At 42.3% G+C, this 15,637-nt stretch overlaps 1 protein-coding gene across 1 annotated transcript; it reads left to right on the forward strand.

The window, feature by feature from the left end:
• Positions 1-54: 54 nt before the first annotated feature.
• ube2r2 (ubiquitin-conjugating enzyme E2R 2) lies at positions 55-15,163 on the forward strand. Its single transcript, XM_056273369.1, has 6 exons — positions 55-597; positions 893-1,082; positions 3,307-3,393; positions 11,286-11,383; positions 13,791-13,925; positions 14,553-15,163. Exons 2-6 carry the CDS (start codon positions 906-908, stop codon positions 14,836-14,838), a joined length of 783 nt encoding a protein of 260 aa, XP_056129344.1. The 5' UTR covers positions 55-597; positions 893-905; the 3' UTR covers positions 14,839-15,163.
• The last annotated feature ends 474 nt before the right edge of the window (positions 15,164-15,637 follow it).

Here is a 15,637-nt window from a genome sequence, read left to right on the forward strand (position 1 = left end):
CGCGCAATGGTAGCCGGAAGCATCGATGGGAGGAAAATAAAAATCGATAAAAAAAAAAAATACAGTGTAATACGCGAGTACAAACCTCTCATTGACTGTCCTTTTTCGCGAGTGCAAGCTTTAAAGTCGGCGACACTTTACACTGCCGGTGTGCCGGAGGGGGAAGATGTTGAGCGGGAGAGGTGTTCCTTTTTAGCGAAGTTCTTCGGTGGGGTTTTAGCTGACGTGTGGAGAAGTTGAAACTGCTTGAGAGCAGATAAACAAACACAAACAAACAGGGATCAGCTGGCCGCTTGTCCGAACCGAACCAACAGGACACAGAGATGTCCGGCAGAGCAGATCTCCTCTTTTGATCCCCTCGAGTGATCACCGGAGTACCGTGACTTACACTGACATTAGCCCTATGTCAGCTGGCACACAAAGAATTTGGGAATCACCACACGAGGACGACCCTTAGGCATTTTGCAGAAAACCCACAGCTTCTGCCAGTGCCTCCTTTTTCGAGATAGAGCCTTAGTAAGGTCAGCCAATGAGTCTAAATTGAGATTTCGGCTGTAACGAAACGAATACGTACATAAAAAAAGCCAGGAGATACAGGTAATCATTTATCATTAAATTCGCTCCTTTTCCCCGTACTAAGCCTCTATCTTGGGTTGCTGGTTGGCCACATGTTCTCTGAATGCTATGTAATAATGTCAGTTTACGTTTAGGTTTGCTATCTAGTTAAGGGAGGTGTTTCTCCAATACTTGACTGTTCTAGAAGAATTGTGGTCTATGCAAACAATGTTTGCAGGCAAATCTAACTTGGTTACAGACTTTGTTAATTCTGAAAACTCTTTCCACTTTCCAAATGGCATTTACCTCTCAACTCATCTTTGGGTATTGTTGTCAGAAGTGGGATTAGTATGGCCCACCAAGCAACCCCCAGTTCCCAGAAGGCCTTGATGATGGAGCTGAAGTCTCTACAGGAGCAACCAGTGGAGGGCTTCCGCATCACCTTGGTAGAAGAATCTGACCTCTACAATTGGGAGGTGGCCATCTTTGGTCCCCCAAACACACTCTATGAGGGAGGCTACTTTAAGGTGAGGCAAATTACATGAATGGCAGAAGAGTATGAGTTCTAAATTGTCTTCGAAGTGCACCATGCTAAGGTGATGGCTTGCTTTCATCAAGCTAATCAATCAACAGGACAATAGACAGTCATGCTCTTTAGGGGATTGATTCAAACACTAACATTTGTGACAGAAGTGCCAAGAACTGTTCATGTGAAAAGTTTGAATAGCACTTTTCCTCTCGGTTTTTTTTAATTCTTTAACAAGATATATGGCTGGACCGTGACAACATTTATTAAGCAGCTGTTTTTGCACGACTACGTTTAAAAAGCGGCTGTTTTGGCATCGGTTCCACGAACAGCTGATGACGTAGTAGAAAACTGTTCGTGCCGATTCATTTTTGAAAGAGCAACGGCCATTGGGGAAACTCCAACTCAGCCGTTCGACCAGTAGTGAAACTCCATCACTCACTCAGTCACTCACTCAAAGACAACCACATGTGTAGGGCTGGCCCCGCTGTTGCAGTCCAGCTAAAAATGACTGCATTTGAACCATGAATGGTAACCTAAGAAGAGTCGAATTAGAATGGCTATTTCACATGTAAGTCTACAACTTGAGGAATGTATGCCACCTTGTATGCAATGTATGCCACCAGATGTGGCTTGCCACTGCTGCACATCTGTATTTATTTTATTTTAAAGTCTTATTAGTTATCACACATTATTTTCTTTCACTCACTGCGTGGTGGTTGTGCTTCAGATGGCTATTTATAGCTGGAGACTGATATAAATGGCATCTCAGCAGAGAGAGCAAGAGAGAGAAGGGCACGTTGAGACTCTTCTCCCATTGCCTTGTGTTACTTATTTAGTGAAGCTTTTTTTTCCATAGTGATATCATTGCACCGAGAGCTCACTTTCAAGCCAGCGTGATACAGCATGATAGCCGTGTATGCCCAAATAATTGTTGGAGAGGTGTTTCTTAAGTTAATCTGGCTTAGTTAGGTGATATTCCACTTTTGAGTGACATCGAAAATGCCTCCTTGTTGAGTCATGTATTTCATGATAGAAGAAGAGCACTGCTCTGACCAGCAGTTGTAAGCGCTGTCTGATCAGGTACAATAGAAGAAAAGTAGCTGGACCCATCATTAATGATTCAGATGTGTTTTTAAGTAGCGCAAGGAGAGGAATGTGATGTGAGAGAGTGCTCTATGTAACATCAGTATTTCCCTGTTAAGTGACACTGTAATGTATTAATAGTGCTTCTGCTGTTGATTAAAAAGCCCTGCTCATCGCTCATCTATATCAAATATTGTTTTGTTAAGTCTATACTAAGATACCAAAAGAAACATCTAGCATGCGTGGTGAAAGATAATTAAAAGTGAAGTTAATGCCATTATCATGAAATAATTTCAGTCAATATACTGAGCCTGCTGTAGGCTCAGGGTACTTGTGAAATAGCAGTAGTCCTATCTAAGTAGAATTAGAACTGTGTCTTGCTCCAGCTGAGTGCTAGGATGGTGTGGTACCCAGCCTGCTTTGACTTTGAGAGTCGATGTTGAAAGCTGGGAGGAAGATGCATGACTAGCAGTCCTTTGTAATTCTTCTCTAGCTGTTTCTGTCAGCACTATTTTTCCTCTACCTTACAACATGATTTATACGAGGTGTGGAAGTAACAAAAATGAAAACACAATCAGTGAAATAGCTATCAAATTAAAATAGTGGCTCGAGTAAAATGCTATCATATTAAATGTTAACATCAAATAAAATTAAAAGTGGCTATCAGCAATTTTAATTTTGAACACTTTTCTAATATTTGCTCAAACTCTTTCTCAAACCCAACAGCTATCAAGTAGATGCACTGAGAAAAAAATCTGGTCTCCGTGGCTGCCCTAGGCGCTGTTAACAGACATAACGTTTTCTCTGTACCCGCTCCTTACCAGCCAATCAGGAGTGTTTTGTAAGCCTGTCTCTATTGGTCCCTATACATGCTGTCAATCACTTTTCAGATTATGAGACTCTTGGGCAGAAGTGAAGGGGGGGTGGATTCTTTCGCAGTATGTTCTCGAAATATAGCTAGCTCTCGCTAACTTCCACCCAGGATCGCTCAATTTGGTTGTCTAAACATTTATTTATTCACAAGCAATTCTAAACAATTCAGTTTATTGCATTTCCAATTTCACTACCACGTTCAATTCAATGCTGCTTTCAACACCACTTTTTTATGATTAATACTGACCTCTTCCTATTTTTTTCAGGCTCACATCAAGTTCCCAATTGACTACCCTTACTCCCCACCAACCTTCCGCTTCCTCACCAAGATGTGGCACCCCAACATCTATGAGGTAACACATTTAAAGGATAATTCTGTTTAGTTGGATAATTCTGTTATTTTACAAACTGGGTCTTATTTTCATAGTTTTTGCCATCATGTTTAACAGTTATATTTTACTCACCGGCTTCATTGTTGAGTTTTTGGATATGGCAGCACCATCAGACACAGCTTAACAATGGTGTCTTTTGGAGTCCCTCGACACAAGTGTCAGACATATCTCCGCAAGTCCAATTTAACCCAGTTATCTTTCCTAATGTTTAGATACATTTCAGCCATATGCAGCCATTGCAGCAGGTTTACTGGGATTTGGATTTTACACAATGGCTCAAATAAGTTAAGCCACATACACTAGGAACAAAACTGCAGGTATAAGCTTACCTACGGTATGTAGGCTGGTTAGTCCTGCAAACTGAACCAAGAAGTAGCTCAGCAATGTGGTATGATGGCCAATTGGAGTGACAACTTTTAACTTCCAGTGTCATTATCACTTCCTTATATTTTATAAACCTTATAAACAATATATTTATATGGTTTAGATAATTGAGTTAAAATGGACTTGTTGAAACATGTCTGACACTTGAGTGCCATGGCCCCAAAAGATGCCATTGTGCCTTGTCCAACATCTCAACTTTAAAACTGGTGAGTAAAAGTATATCATAACATATATGATCAATGGCAAAAACAATGAAAAAAGACCTAGGTTGTAAAAAATACAGAATGATCCTTTTAAGAAAAAATAAGGCTTCATTATGCACCTTTTTACATTAATATGATAAATAATGTATATGCTTTAATACTTAGGGACTGTGTTTGTGAACTTGTTTATATAAATGAAAGCAAATACCAAACCTGTCTCCACTCACCCCCAGACCTTCAGCCCCTCACCATTATTACTGCAGTGCGTGCACAGTTTGCGCGATGTAACACAACCACACTAATACCAAGTGAGAAACAAAATGCTACCATAATAGTCATGGTGCTTCTGAGGGAGAGGTAAAGAAATGCATGCCAGAGAGAGAATAGTGTGGCTAGCAGCGGGCAGTGTAGTAAATGTCTTGTCCCAAAGATGTAGCCTAGCATTCACTGTTGTCCATACTTGCCAGCTGTTTTCCAATAACCCTAAATGGTCATCAGTGGGCTACATGAGTACACACAAGTCCACTTAAAAAAAAAAACATCGAGCGTAAAGAGCTAAAGGTTAATAGTTACATTGAGGTTGTCTACTTACCTTCCATTACCTTTCTAATACACCAGGACCAGGAATCTCCAGACACTTTATGATTTGATTATAAAGAATCCATGTTACACCTTAGTATTTAATTTCATAATTATTTGTCATTTTATTCTAATTTATACTGGGACATAAGACTGCTGGTGTGGTAGCCTGTGTGTCACATATGAGTGTCACACACCAGCTTCCCGGGGTAATTCTTTGACTTGAGCCTTTATCCTGACGTAGAGTGGGTATAACTGTATTGGTAAAATTATATTTCGAAAGACTGTTGTATCTTTGCTCTGTAATGTGCACCAAATAAGAGAAGCCTTGATTTTGAGTGACAATTAGGGGTGTAAATCACAAATTTCATCACGATATGATATTATATCGATTTTTTTTCCTTTTTTTGTGACAATGATGCAATATTTGCCGATATCACAAAGTCTGCCATGATACAATTTCGATTTGTTTCAGTTCAGGGGCCTGCGATCGATATGAGATGATATCAAATGCCCATGTAACACAGTCAGCTACATTTATATATCATCTCACAAAAAGCAACTAAAATATGAAATGACAATTTTATTACTGAGCTCTACCAAGCATTTAAATGAAAAACAATCTATTCTTTTTAATAAAAAAGAATAGACCTCCTGCTGTTCACTATAAAGTGCCAGATTTCTCATGTTTTTAATCAGTTCACTTAGAGAGCCCTCGATGACCTTTCGATTATGAACATAAACCATTCACATGTATGCTTCATCACCTTGGATTTACAAGGTTCTTTCTGTCTGTGTGCTCAGTGGTTCAGAGGTATTGAGATTTAAAATGTTCACATCCTAGGCGTATCTTAAAGATGATGATATGGATCGAGGTTTTCACTGTGAATCGATGACATTGTATCGATGATCATTGAATTGATACATTGATCCAGATCGATGGATCGTTATACCCTTAGGGACAATAGTATTGTCATTTAGCCATAAAAGTTGCAATGGACTCTGTTTTCCTTGTTTAAAAGTGGTTGGACATTTTTAGAATTGTTCGAGTGTTCTTTAATTGGCTATGAAAGCAACGCGCTGATTTTCTTCTGAATGACACAGTGCTGTGTAATTTTTCATATTTGCAGTACTCCCAAAATGCTTGAGCTATGTGTGGCACAGGTTTGCCTATAATGTGGTTCTTATTTAAGTTGTTTTCCACTGAATTTCATAGAAATTGAAATATGGGGGTGTCCGGGGGGCATGGTGGTCTATTCTGTTGCCTGCCAGCATGGGGATCGTTGGTTCGAATCCCCTCGTTGCCTCCTGCTTGGTCAGGCGTCCCTGTGGGCACAATTGGCCGTATCTGTGGGTGGGAAGCCGGATTTGGGAATGTGTCCTGGTCGCTGCACGAGCGCAGTGGCTCAGTAGTTGCACTGTTGCTTCACAGCAAAAATGTCCTGGGTTCAAACCCCAGGCCATCCCAGGTCCTTTCTGTGTGGAGTTTGCATGTTCTCCCTGTATTTGCATGGGTTTCCTCCGGGTGTTCCGGTTTCCTCCCACCATCAAAAAGACATGCATGTTGGGGTTAATACTCCTGCCTGTGCCCCTGACCAAGGTAATGAAAAGAAGAATTGGAGTTGGTCTCCGAGCACTGCAGCTGCCCACAGCTCCTATACAATAGGATGGTATAAATGCAGAGAACAAATTCATCGTAAGAATACAATTCTTTGTAAGAATACAATGTCGAATAAATTGGCTTTAAAAAAAAAAGTAAAGTGAAGAAGCTAGCTGACATAAGAAATATTTTTTCTCATGTGAGTCTAAATTACCATTAAGAGCAGTGAAAACTCAGGTGGACATTGGACAGTTCACAAGGAATTTTCAGAATTCAAAGATGTAGTACTTTTTACCTTTTTGAGCTAAAATTATTTTGGATTGACTTAATGGTGATAGAATGGATTGTCCTGGTAATAAACAAATAAGACTGCATCACACAGCCACTTTTTCTTACACCTGGGGAAAACATACATTATGGCCAACCTCCTTTGAATTGTCTGTGTAATATGGGGGCATCAAATATGCCAAGACTTGTGTCATAGCTGACATATGTGGGGTGCTGTGCAATAAGACCATTAAAATATGAGTCGAGTAGAAAGGAGACACGCCAACTTAATTCTCTGGGTAGACTGGTGAGAAGCTGGGATGTAGTGGTTTACTACAGCACTGCAACCAAAGTTGCACAGTATAGTTTTGACTTGGCATTAGTCCATTTTGTTTTTAAGTGAAGTACACCAAATGGTAAACTGTTTCATAATATTTACATGGCCATTGCAAGTAAGTAATTAAGTTATACTTTATTTATATAGCACCTTTCAAAACAAAGTTACAAAGTGCTACACAAGCTGCAGTAAAATAAACAACATACATATACAGTTATTGATTGATATACAGAAAAGTATAAATTACAGCCCCTTTACAGGGAAGACAAGTCAGTAGAGAGGGGTTTTGAGAAGTTTTTTAAAGCTGTTTACAGACTCGGATGATCTAACCGGGGGGGTGGAGGGGACTGTTCCAGAGGGACAGAGCCCTTGTGGCAAAAGCACAATCACTCTTGGATTTGTGGAGGGAGCTGGGTATAGATAAGACACCCTGGTCAGAAGATCTGAGTGGCCTGGTGGTGGAGTAAGGATGCCAAAGTTCGGACATGTAGAAAGGGGCAAGACCATGTAGGGCCTTATATGTGATGAGCTGTATGTTGAAGTCTCTTCTATACTTTATGGGGAGCCAATGAAGGGATGCGAAGATTGGTGTGATTTGGGATCTAAGATTGGTATTGGTTAGATGCCTGGCTGCAGTGTTTTGCACAAGTTGCAGGTGAGACAGGGCTGCTTGCCTGAGATAGGAGAAAAGGGCATTGCAGTAGTCAAGGTCTGAAAAAATTAGGGTATGGATTAGTAATTCAAGCTCTCTAATTGATAACATTGATTTGATTTTTGCGTTGTTCCAGAGTTGGAAAAAACAGGTTTGCACAAGCTTGTTTATATGTAGGTCGAATTTCAGATTTTGGTCAAAGAGTACACCCAGATTTCTTGAGGAGGGTTTAACATTGATAGCCAGAGGGCTGATACACTTTCACTTCTGAGACAAACATATTAAGACCAATAAGGAGAACCTCAATTTTGTCTGAATTGAGCTGAAGGAAATTGAGTAACATCCATCCCTTAATAGCAGCCAGGCAGTGATGAAGGGTACCAGTATTAACCATATCATTTGGCTTAACTGATAAATACATCTGCACGTCATCGGTGTAGCTGTGGTGAGAGATGCAATTGAGCTGGCTAACTAGATTGCCCAGAGGTAACATGCAGATTGAGAAAAGGATGGGACCAATGATTGAGCCCTGCAGAACTCCACAGAGTATAGAGGCAGTTGAGGACACTTAAGTTGTCTATGACAACCTGAAACTGTTAAACAGATAGGACGAGAGCCAACTGAGAGCAGAGCCTGAGATACCAACCCACTTATTTAAATGTTCAACTAAGATTGAGTGATCAGTAGTATCAAAAGGAGCAGTTAAGTCAAGCAGGACCAAGATAGAATATTTGCCAGTCAGCTCGCATGAAGATGTAATTTGTCACTCTTAGTAGTGCTGTTTCTGTAGTATATTGGTAGTGAAAGCCAGATTGGAATTTATTGAAAATATTGTGTCCTTTAATGACCTCAAGGAGCTGTTATGCAACGATTTTGCATTTTTCAATAATTTTGGAGATGAATGGTGGTCCATTTGGAATAGGTCTGTAGTTATTTGGTAGGGTTGGATCAAGAGCAGGTTTTTTTTTTAGTAGGTTGGATGCTCACCATCTTAAAACCATTAGGAACACAGCCAGAGGTGAGAGAAAGATTAATAATGGAGAGCAGGCTAGGACCCAGGGTAAGAAGGACCTCTATAAGGAATTGGGGGGGGGGGTTACAGCTAAGGACAAGACAGGTGCATATGGGATATAGTGTCAATGAGATTGTGCAGAGAGATCGGGGAGAAATCAGATCGGGGGACAGTAAACTGATGAAGCAGAGGAAATATTAGCAATGTTAAATTAGAACGAATGTTATTGATTTCGTCAACAAAGGAAGACAAAACAGTTTCACAGTGTTGAACTGGGGGTGGAAGCAGATACAGCAGAATGGACAGGGTTTACAAGCTGGTCAGTGGCTTTAAACAGGAACCTTGTATTGTGCTTATTGTCCTTAATTAGGCCTGCAAAGTAGGCAACTCACGCCTCTTTGATGTTTTGGTTGAGCATGGACAGCAGTTCTTTCAGTCGGAGGAGATGAGAGCCTGAGTTTGGTTTTCTTCCACCTATGCTCCACTCTTCTGACTTTGCTTTTCAGATGATGACTGTTGTCGTTAATCCAGGGGCAAGAGTTAGCTGACGAAAACAACCTTACCTGGTAGTGTAGAGAGCTGTGGTATCTAGTGCAGAAGCATACTGATAATTGAACCACGTTACACGATCATTAACATTGGAGGAATCAGGTGGGGGGTATATGAATTAGAAACGGGATAAAAAAGTAGCTGAAGAGTTGACATTGACGAAGCGAGATTGTACTGTGCAGTTGCGCAGAAGACTGAAGCATGGTGTCAGAAACAATGCATTTGTGGTCAGAGACAAAATCAAACATGGAAAGACAGTTCAAGGTCAGAGCAAGGGTAAAACAAGGTCAAGAGTGTGATCATGCGTAGAGCTGGACACATGTTGAACAAGGTTAAAAGAGTTGGTGATAATTAAAAAGTTGGTTGCAAGAGAATCTGAGAGGTTATCAATGTGCACATTAAAATCACCAGCCATAATAACAATCATATTTGAGACCCATCGGAGTTAACAGTTCAGAGAGTTCATTTAAAAAAAAAATTGTTAGGTTTGGGTGGTCAATAGACAACCCAGCAGCACACTGGGATTTCACAATCAATTTTAAAAAAAAGTAATTCAAAGTTATTGAAAGTAACCAATGTAATCTGATTACAAATAAAAGATTTTTTTTTAAACAACTGCAGTACCCCTACCACAACCAGTGAGCCTAGGGAGATTGAGGGTCTAGTAATTGGGAGGACAGAGCTCTTTTAGAGGGCAGCAGTCCTCAGTTTTAAGCCAGGTCCCATTTAAAAATAAGAAATCTAGATTGTGAGATAAAATGAGATTGTTAAGAATGACTGTCTTGTTTAACATTGTATAGCTGAAAAAGCTATACAATGGATTAGATTATACCCCCTCATCGTTTAGGTGAATACCGTCTTTTTTGTAAAAGTTCCTCCTATGCCAGAATGAGTCAAAGTTGTTAATGAAACTATGGCCTGGAGCAGTACAGAAATTCATTAACTAGCAGTGCAGACTGAAGAGGCGGCTGAAGCGCTCTGAGCCCATAACTAAGGATGAAATGGGGCCAGACAGGTTAAAGTTTTTGCCCAGGCTCTCTAAAGTTAGAGTGAGGGACTCAAAGACAGACTGTAGCTTTAATGATTGCCTACACATGACATCATTGGTTCCAATGTGCACTGTAACAGTGAGGACAGTTGGATGGCAATCAAGTATGGCTGGAATGTGTATAGAGACGTTGAAAACTTGACATCCAGAGAAAGTTATGCTACCAGGGAGCTTAATGAACCTGGAGATGGAATCAGGAATCGGGAACATGTATTTGTCATTTCATTTCATGCACTTGCGTACATGAAATGAAACTAAATATCATTTCCCCCAGCCCACAGCTGTGCAACACAAAGATAAAAACACATATCCAAACTACAAGAACACAGAAATCCAAACTATAAAAACACATATCCAACATATCAACAAAAAAAAATTCATTGTTCAAGAGAGCCAACACCAACCAGGATGACTGTTGGAACTGCTGGTCTGCATGGGCTAGCAGTTAGCTTAGCCTGCTCTGCTTCCACATCCTGTCAGACCGCCCTCAGTGCTTCCTCTTCGGGTGCAGCTCCGGGCAGGGCTGCAGTCCTTGGGCCCACTGGATGCAGCGGGCCAGGCTCCCCCAGCCGATCCAACGCCAGCTATCCCAGTCAGACACCCTCAACACACCTCTCCGCACTCCACATGACGACACCAAAAACACAGTCAACGCCAGGCGAGGCCGCCGCCAGACCGCCCTCAGTGTTTACAGAACTGCCGGTCTGCATGGGCTAGCAGTTAGCTTAGTCTGCCCCACTTTCGCGTCCTGTCCAAAAAAAAACTGCAGACATTTTCCCCACATTATTCCAAATTCGGATCGGATAGAGATGAGGTTGAAAATTGGTGAAGTGGTCCTTTAAGTCTGCATAATTACTTACAAACTACTTGATGCTCATTTTGAGGAAATGTGGGCAGCTTCACCAACAGTATTTTTAGCTATTGTATTTCCAATTGTGTTTTTTTTTAATCCACATTTTGTTCAAAAGCAGTATTATGATGCTGTCTTGCTTGATAGGTAGGTAGGTAGGTAGGATTTAGACCACTCCTTCCAATGCTGCGTGTATTCCATTCTGCCAGGTAGTTAAAGCTCTTATATTCACCTGTTGTGCCAGGTCTTAAAACTCCCTGAATAGACTGAAGACCAAATAGAATGAAAAACCCGCTGCAGAAGGGGTCCTAAGGACTGGAATTGGATCTTTACCACTGTTTTTGACTGGCAACTGGTTGTCTGTATCTGCAGAATGGTGACGTGTGTATCTCAATTCTGCATCCCCCTGTTGATGACCCCCAGAGTGGGGAGCTGCCCTCTGAGAGGTGGAACCCGACCCAGAATGTCAGGTAATGTCCAGCACTCATCTCCTGCCTCTGTATGCACTGTGGGCTGAATCTAGTCAAAACCAGGGAAATACAAGTTACAGATAGCTTTAATGTTATCATTGGCAATGCAAACATCAATTTCAGGAGCAGATCAGAAGTATGACCATTCTTCGAAGGAGTGAGCCCAAAGAAGCTGCAGTATACTTCCTGTTATCCGAAAGTGTCTTTCTTATTACTCTTCTCAAAAAAAAACCGAAAGTAAATATCTTTATACGTGCTCAATAATCCAGGTGAGGAAATCACAGAAAGGTGAATCAGTTCATATAGACACAGCATTTATTGAGAGAAACGTTTCATTACTCATCTAAGTGACATCTTCAGTCTCAACTTACTGCAGGTATCCCCACCCTTACAAACAACAGAGTGGCATAACGAGCGAAAACAACGATCAGTTTCATATGCAAATTGCCATGACAATTAACTAGATTTACAAAGGCCATGTGTACTATTCACAGCAGATTGGGGAATAGTTGCAATCACAACATTGTAAAATGGTGACAGATGTATTCTTAGCCCCCCCTCAATTCACGGATGGTCGTACCCTCTTCACATGAACGGCCTCTTTGACTCCCTGTTCAAACCAGCGTTCCTCCCTATCAAGGATGTGCACATCCTCATCCTTGAAAGAGTGGCCACTGGCCTGTAGATGAGTGTAGACTGTGGAGTCCTGGCCTGACGTGTTAGCTCTTATGTGTTGTGCCATCCTCTTGGCCAGCATCTGTTTGGTTTCCCTGATGTACAATTCACAACAATCCCCCTGGCACTTAACAGCATACTCTATATTGCTGTTTGTGCCGGGGGACCCGATCCTTGGGGTGAGCAATTTCTGGCAGAGCGTGTTTTGGGGTTTGAAAGCAACTGCGACACGGTGTTCGGAAAATATGTGTGTGAGGGCAATTCATATTGGATGTTTGCTTACTTTTAATATTTCAACATGTATGACCTATACCATGTTTAACTTGCTTAGATAGATGCTTAAAGTCCATGTGTAATAGAATAAAGGTAGTCTTATAAGGTGTGTTCTCCAGGTGTACAGATAAAGGCCTACTGTTGACTGCTGGTTGATAGCAGGGGAGTGTATGGCAGACTCACTGAGAGTAGGAAGTCTGTACACACTAACTGGAGAAATGGCCTTGTTAGGATGAGAGCTGGAAGACGAGATAAGGAGGGGAAGAACAGACCACCTGCCCTATAAGAGAGACTGTACTGTACTGATCGGCGCACATTCAAGCATCTAGACTTGAGTACGTCTGTTCATGAACATAAAGTGCGTCAATACTGTAAGAAATTTTTGTCTTGCCCCTCATTTAATGTCAGAGTGGAATTAAATAATTGCCACGGCAACACGTCTCAACTTTTCCGACACTCCCGCCACATGTGGAATCACCACTGCTTTATGCTTAGTCCTTCTCCTCGCTTGATCGGCTGGTGCACTGTTTGGCCGTCTTCCTAGCTTTGACAAACACCCAGTCAGGATAACCACACTTAACCAGGGCCTGTTTAATGTGGGATTTCTCCCCTTCCCCGGGCCGCTGTGTCAGTGGGGACGTTGTCAGCTTGGTGGTACAGCATCCTGATGACTCCTCGTTTGTGCTCCAGTGGATGATGAGAGTCAAACCTTAAGTACTGATCAGTGTGTGTTGGTTTATGGTAAACATCAACAATCAAATGTCCCCCATTACCAATTGCAATTTCACAGTCAAAGAAGGCTAACCTGGGAAAAATGACAGATCTCACAGTGCTGTGATGGCAACTATTTCCCAATCCTCTGTGAATAGTACACATGGCCATTGTAACTCTAGTCAGTGGTCACGACAATTTGCATATAAACCGATCATTTCGGTCGTTATGCCACTGTATTGTTTATAAGGGTGGGGATACCTGCAGTCAGTCGAGAGTGAAGAGGTCACTCAGATGAACCGATTCACCTTTCTGTGAGAAAGTTAATATGTTTAATATGTGATGTGCATAACAATGATTAAAAGAAATCGTGCTGATTTAAGTTGACAAACTGCAAGTCAAGATTTATTCAAATTCTGACATTGACATTCAGTCTTAAATGCAGTCACTTTCTTTTGTCATTTGAGGAGCAAGAGAACTTCAAGCAGTCATGCTCATAGTCCCCTTTTCTTTACACTTTAGCATGTGTGCAAGATGTTCTCTGCTGTGACCCCCGGACTAGTAACACACTGGCAAGCTTATGTTTTAAGACCCGACACGACTGCAGGGAGCATATGATCGAGCCACAAGGGGCAAGAGATGAGGTAACACCTCTAGTTTGCCAGTGAGGGAGAAATACTCCTATTGGAACAAACTCTGTGTGTGTGTGTGTGTGTGTGTGTGTGTGTGTGTGTGTGTGTGTGTGTAGGACAATCTTGCTGAGTGTGATCTCTCTGCTTAACGAGCCCAACACTTTCTCCCCGGCCAACGTGGACGCCTCCGTCATGTTCCGCAAGTGGAGGGACAGTAAAGGCAAGGACAAGGAGTATGCGGAGATCATCAGGTAACGCACACAAGTTTTCTCTCCATACATACACACACACATACAGAGTTAAAATATGTTTGTTCTGCATGAGTGTTTGTGAGCTGCTTGCTAGGAAGGCATTCAACAAACTATGTGTGGCACCAGTGCAATCAATAGCAGTTGGAGAATAGTCGATGTTCTCATTAGGGTGGAGTGGTTTGGGTGACGGAACGGGAGGGATTCCACTGGGTGAGAGCTGATTCTGCTGGCTGTTTGTCTCAGTTCAAGCCTAGGCTGTTTTTGAAAAGAAGTTAAAAGAAGCCATATCAGAAGCCGTTGGTACTTCGAGAGAATGTCTGACATACTGACAGAAGCGATATGTATCGTATGTTCAAGCCTCAGCGTTTTCAGTTTTTACCGATTTTCACCGAAAACCCCCCAGATTTTTAAACTGATTTTCACCCGGATTTTACGTTTCCACGGATCCAAAAGTTGTTCCTGTTCATGTGAGGTTATGTAACAGTGTCCTCTTGTGGCGAAATTCGGCATGCTGGATGGCTTGGAAAATAAAAACCGAAAACGCTGAGCCTTGCGTATGTTTTATTATTAGGATTTTCTTTATTTGACTGTACTTTGACACGGCCCCTGGTGCCTCTTCACCCACAGGAAGCAGGTGCTGTCCACTGCGGCGGAGGCGGAGCGTGACGGTGTCAAGGTACCCACCACCCTGGCAGAGTATTGCGTCCAGACCAGGGTCCCCTCCCAGGACAGCAGCTCGGACCTACTCTATGATGACCTCTATGATGATGACATGGAGGAAGAAGAGGAGGATGAAGACGAGAGCGAATTGGAGTCTGGAGGAGAGGCGGGGGGGATCAGCACCGGCAAGGACGGTGGGACGTCTGCCAAACGCTACGACAACCAAGACGACTCTGGCAACGAGGACTCATGATAATGTGGTCCACCAGCCCCTCACCAACTCCCCCACCCCAAACCCCATCTTTTGTCATTTTTTCAGTTTCTATGTGTGTGTGTGTGTGTGTGCGTGTGTGCGTGCATGCGTGCGTACATATGTGTGTGTTTGTTCATAAACTCGTAGTTGGCCAGTTTTTTTCTGGTTTGTCCATCACAAATAGCCTTTTTTTTTTAAGACTGACTGTCCAAATCCTGTCCTTTTTGCTGTTTGAACTGCATTCTTCCTGTTAAGTTGGCTGACCTTTGTTTCCCAGCCACCTCTCTCTTATTCTTTTTCTTTTCCTGTGGGGTTGGGGGATAGCTTTGGCAGCCTGGCCAACGGATGATTTGCTTTTTGACACACCGGCCAGCTGCCTAGCTTGTACTGTGATGGTCACTGTCTTGTATTCACAGAGTATTGTCCCTCTCCTCGCTAAACCAGTCTGTGTGCGTGCCTATCCGTCTGTCTGTCTGTCCTAGCCAGCATATCTCAGTCCTCCTCATTTATCTGAACAGACAGATGATCTGTTTAACTTTGATGCAATCAAATTAACCCTGCCATCACAGACTCTGCCCTGATGCATCCCGACACCACCCACCAGGACCCACCTTACTTAAGTAGTATCCCCCACCTCTGAGCTATGCCCCAACACTGGTTTTGATCCCCTCTTAAAGAAATAGAATTCGCCGGGGAGGGGCAAAGTGAAGAATGTCTCGAACAGGAACTAGTGTCCTAACATCTCCTCCTACACCTCTCTCTGCCTCTTAAACCTCAGGGCCTCCCTGGACTCTCACTG

This window comes from Lampris incognitus, chromosome 2 (assembly GCF_029633865.1).
Source record: "Lampris incognitus isolate fLamInc1 chromosome 2, fLamInc1.hap2, whole genome shotgun sequence".
Lineage (NCBI taxonomy): Eukaryota > Metazoa > Chordata > Actinopteri > Lampriformes > Lampridae > Lampris > Lampris incognitus.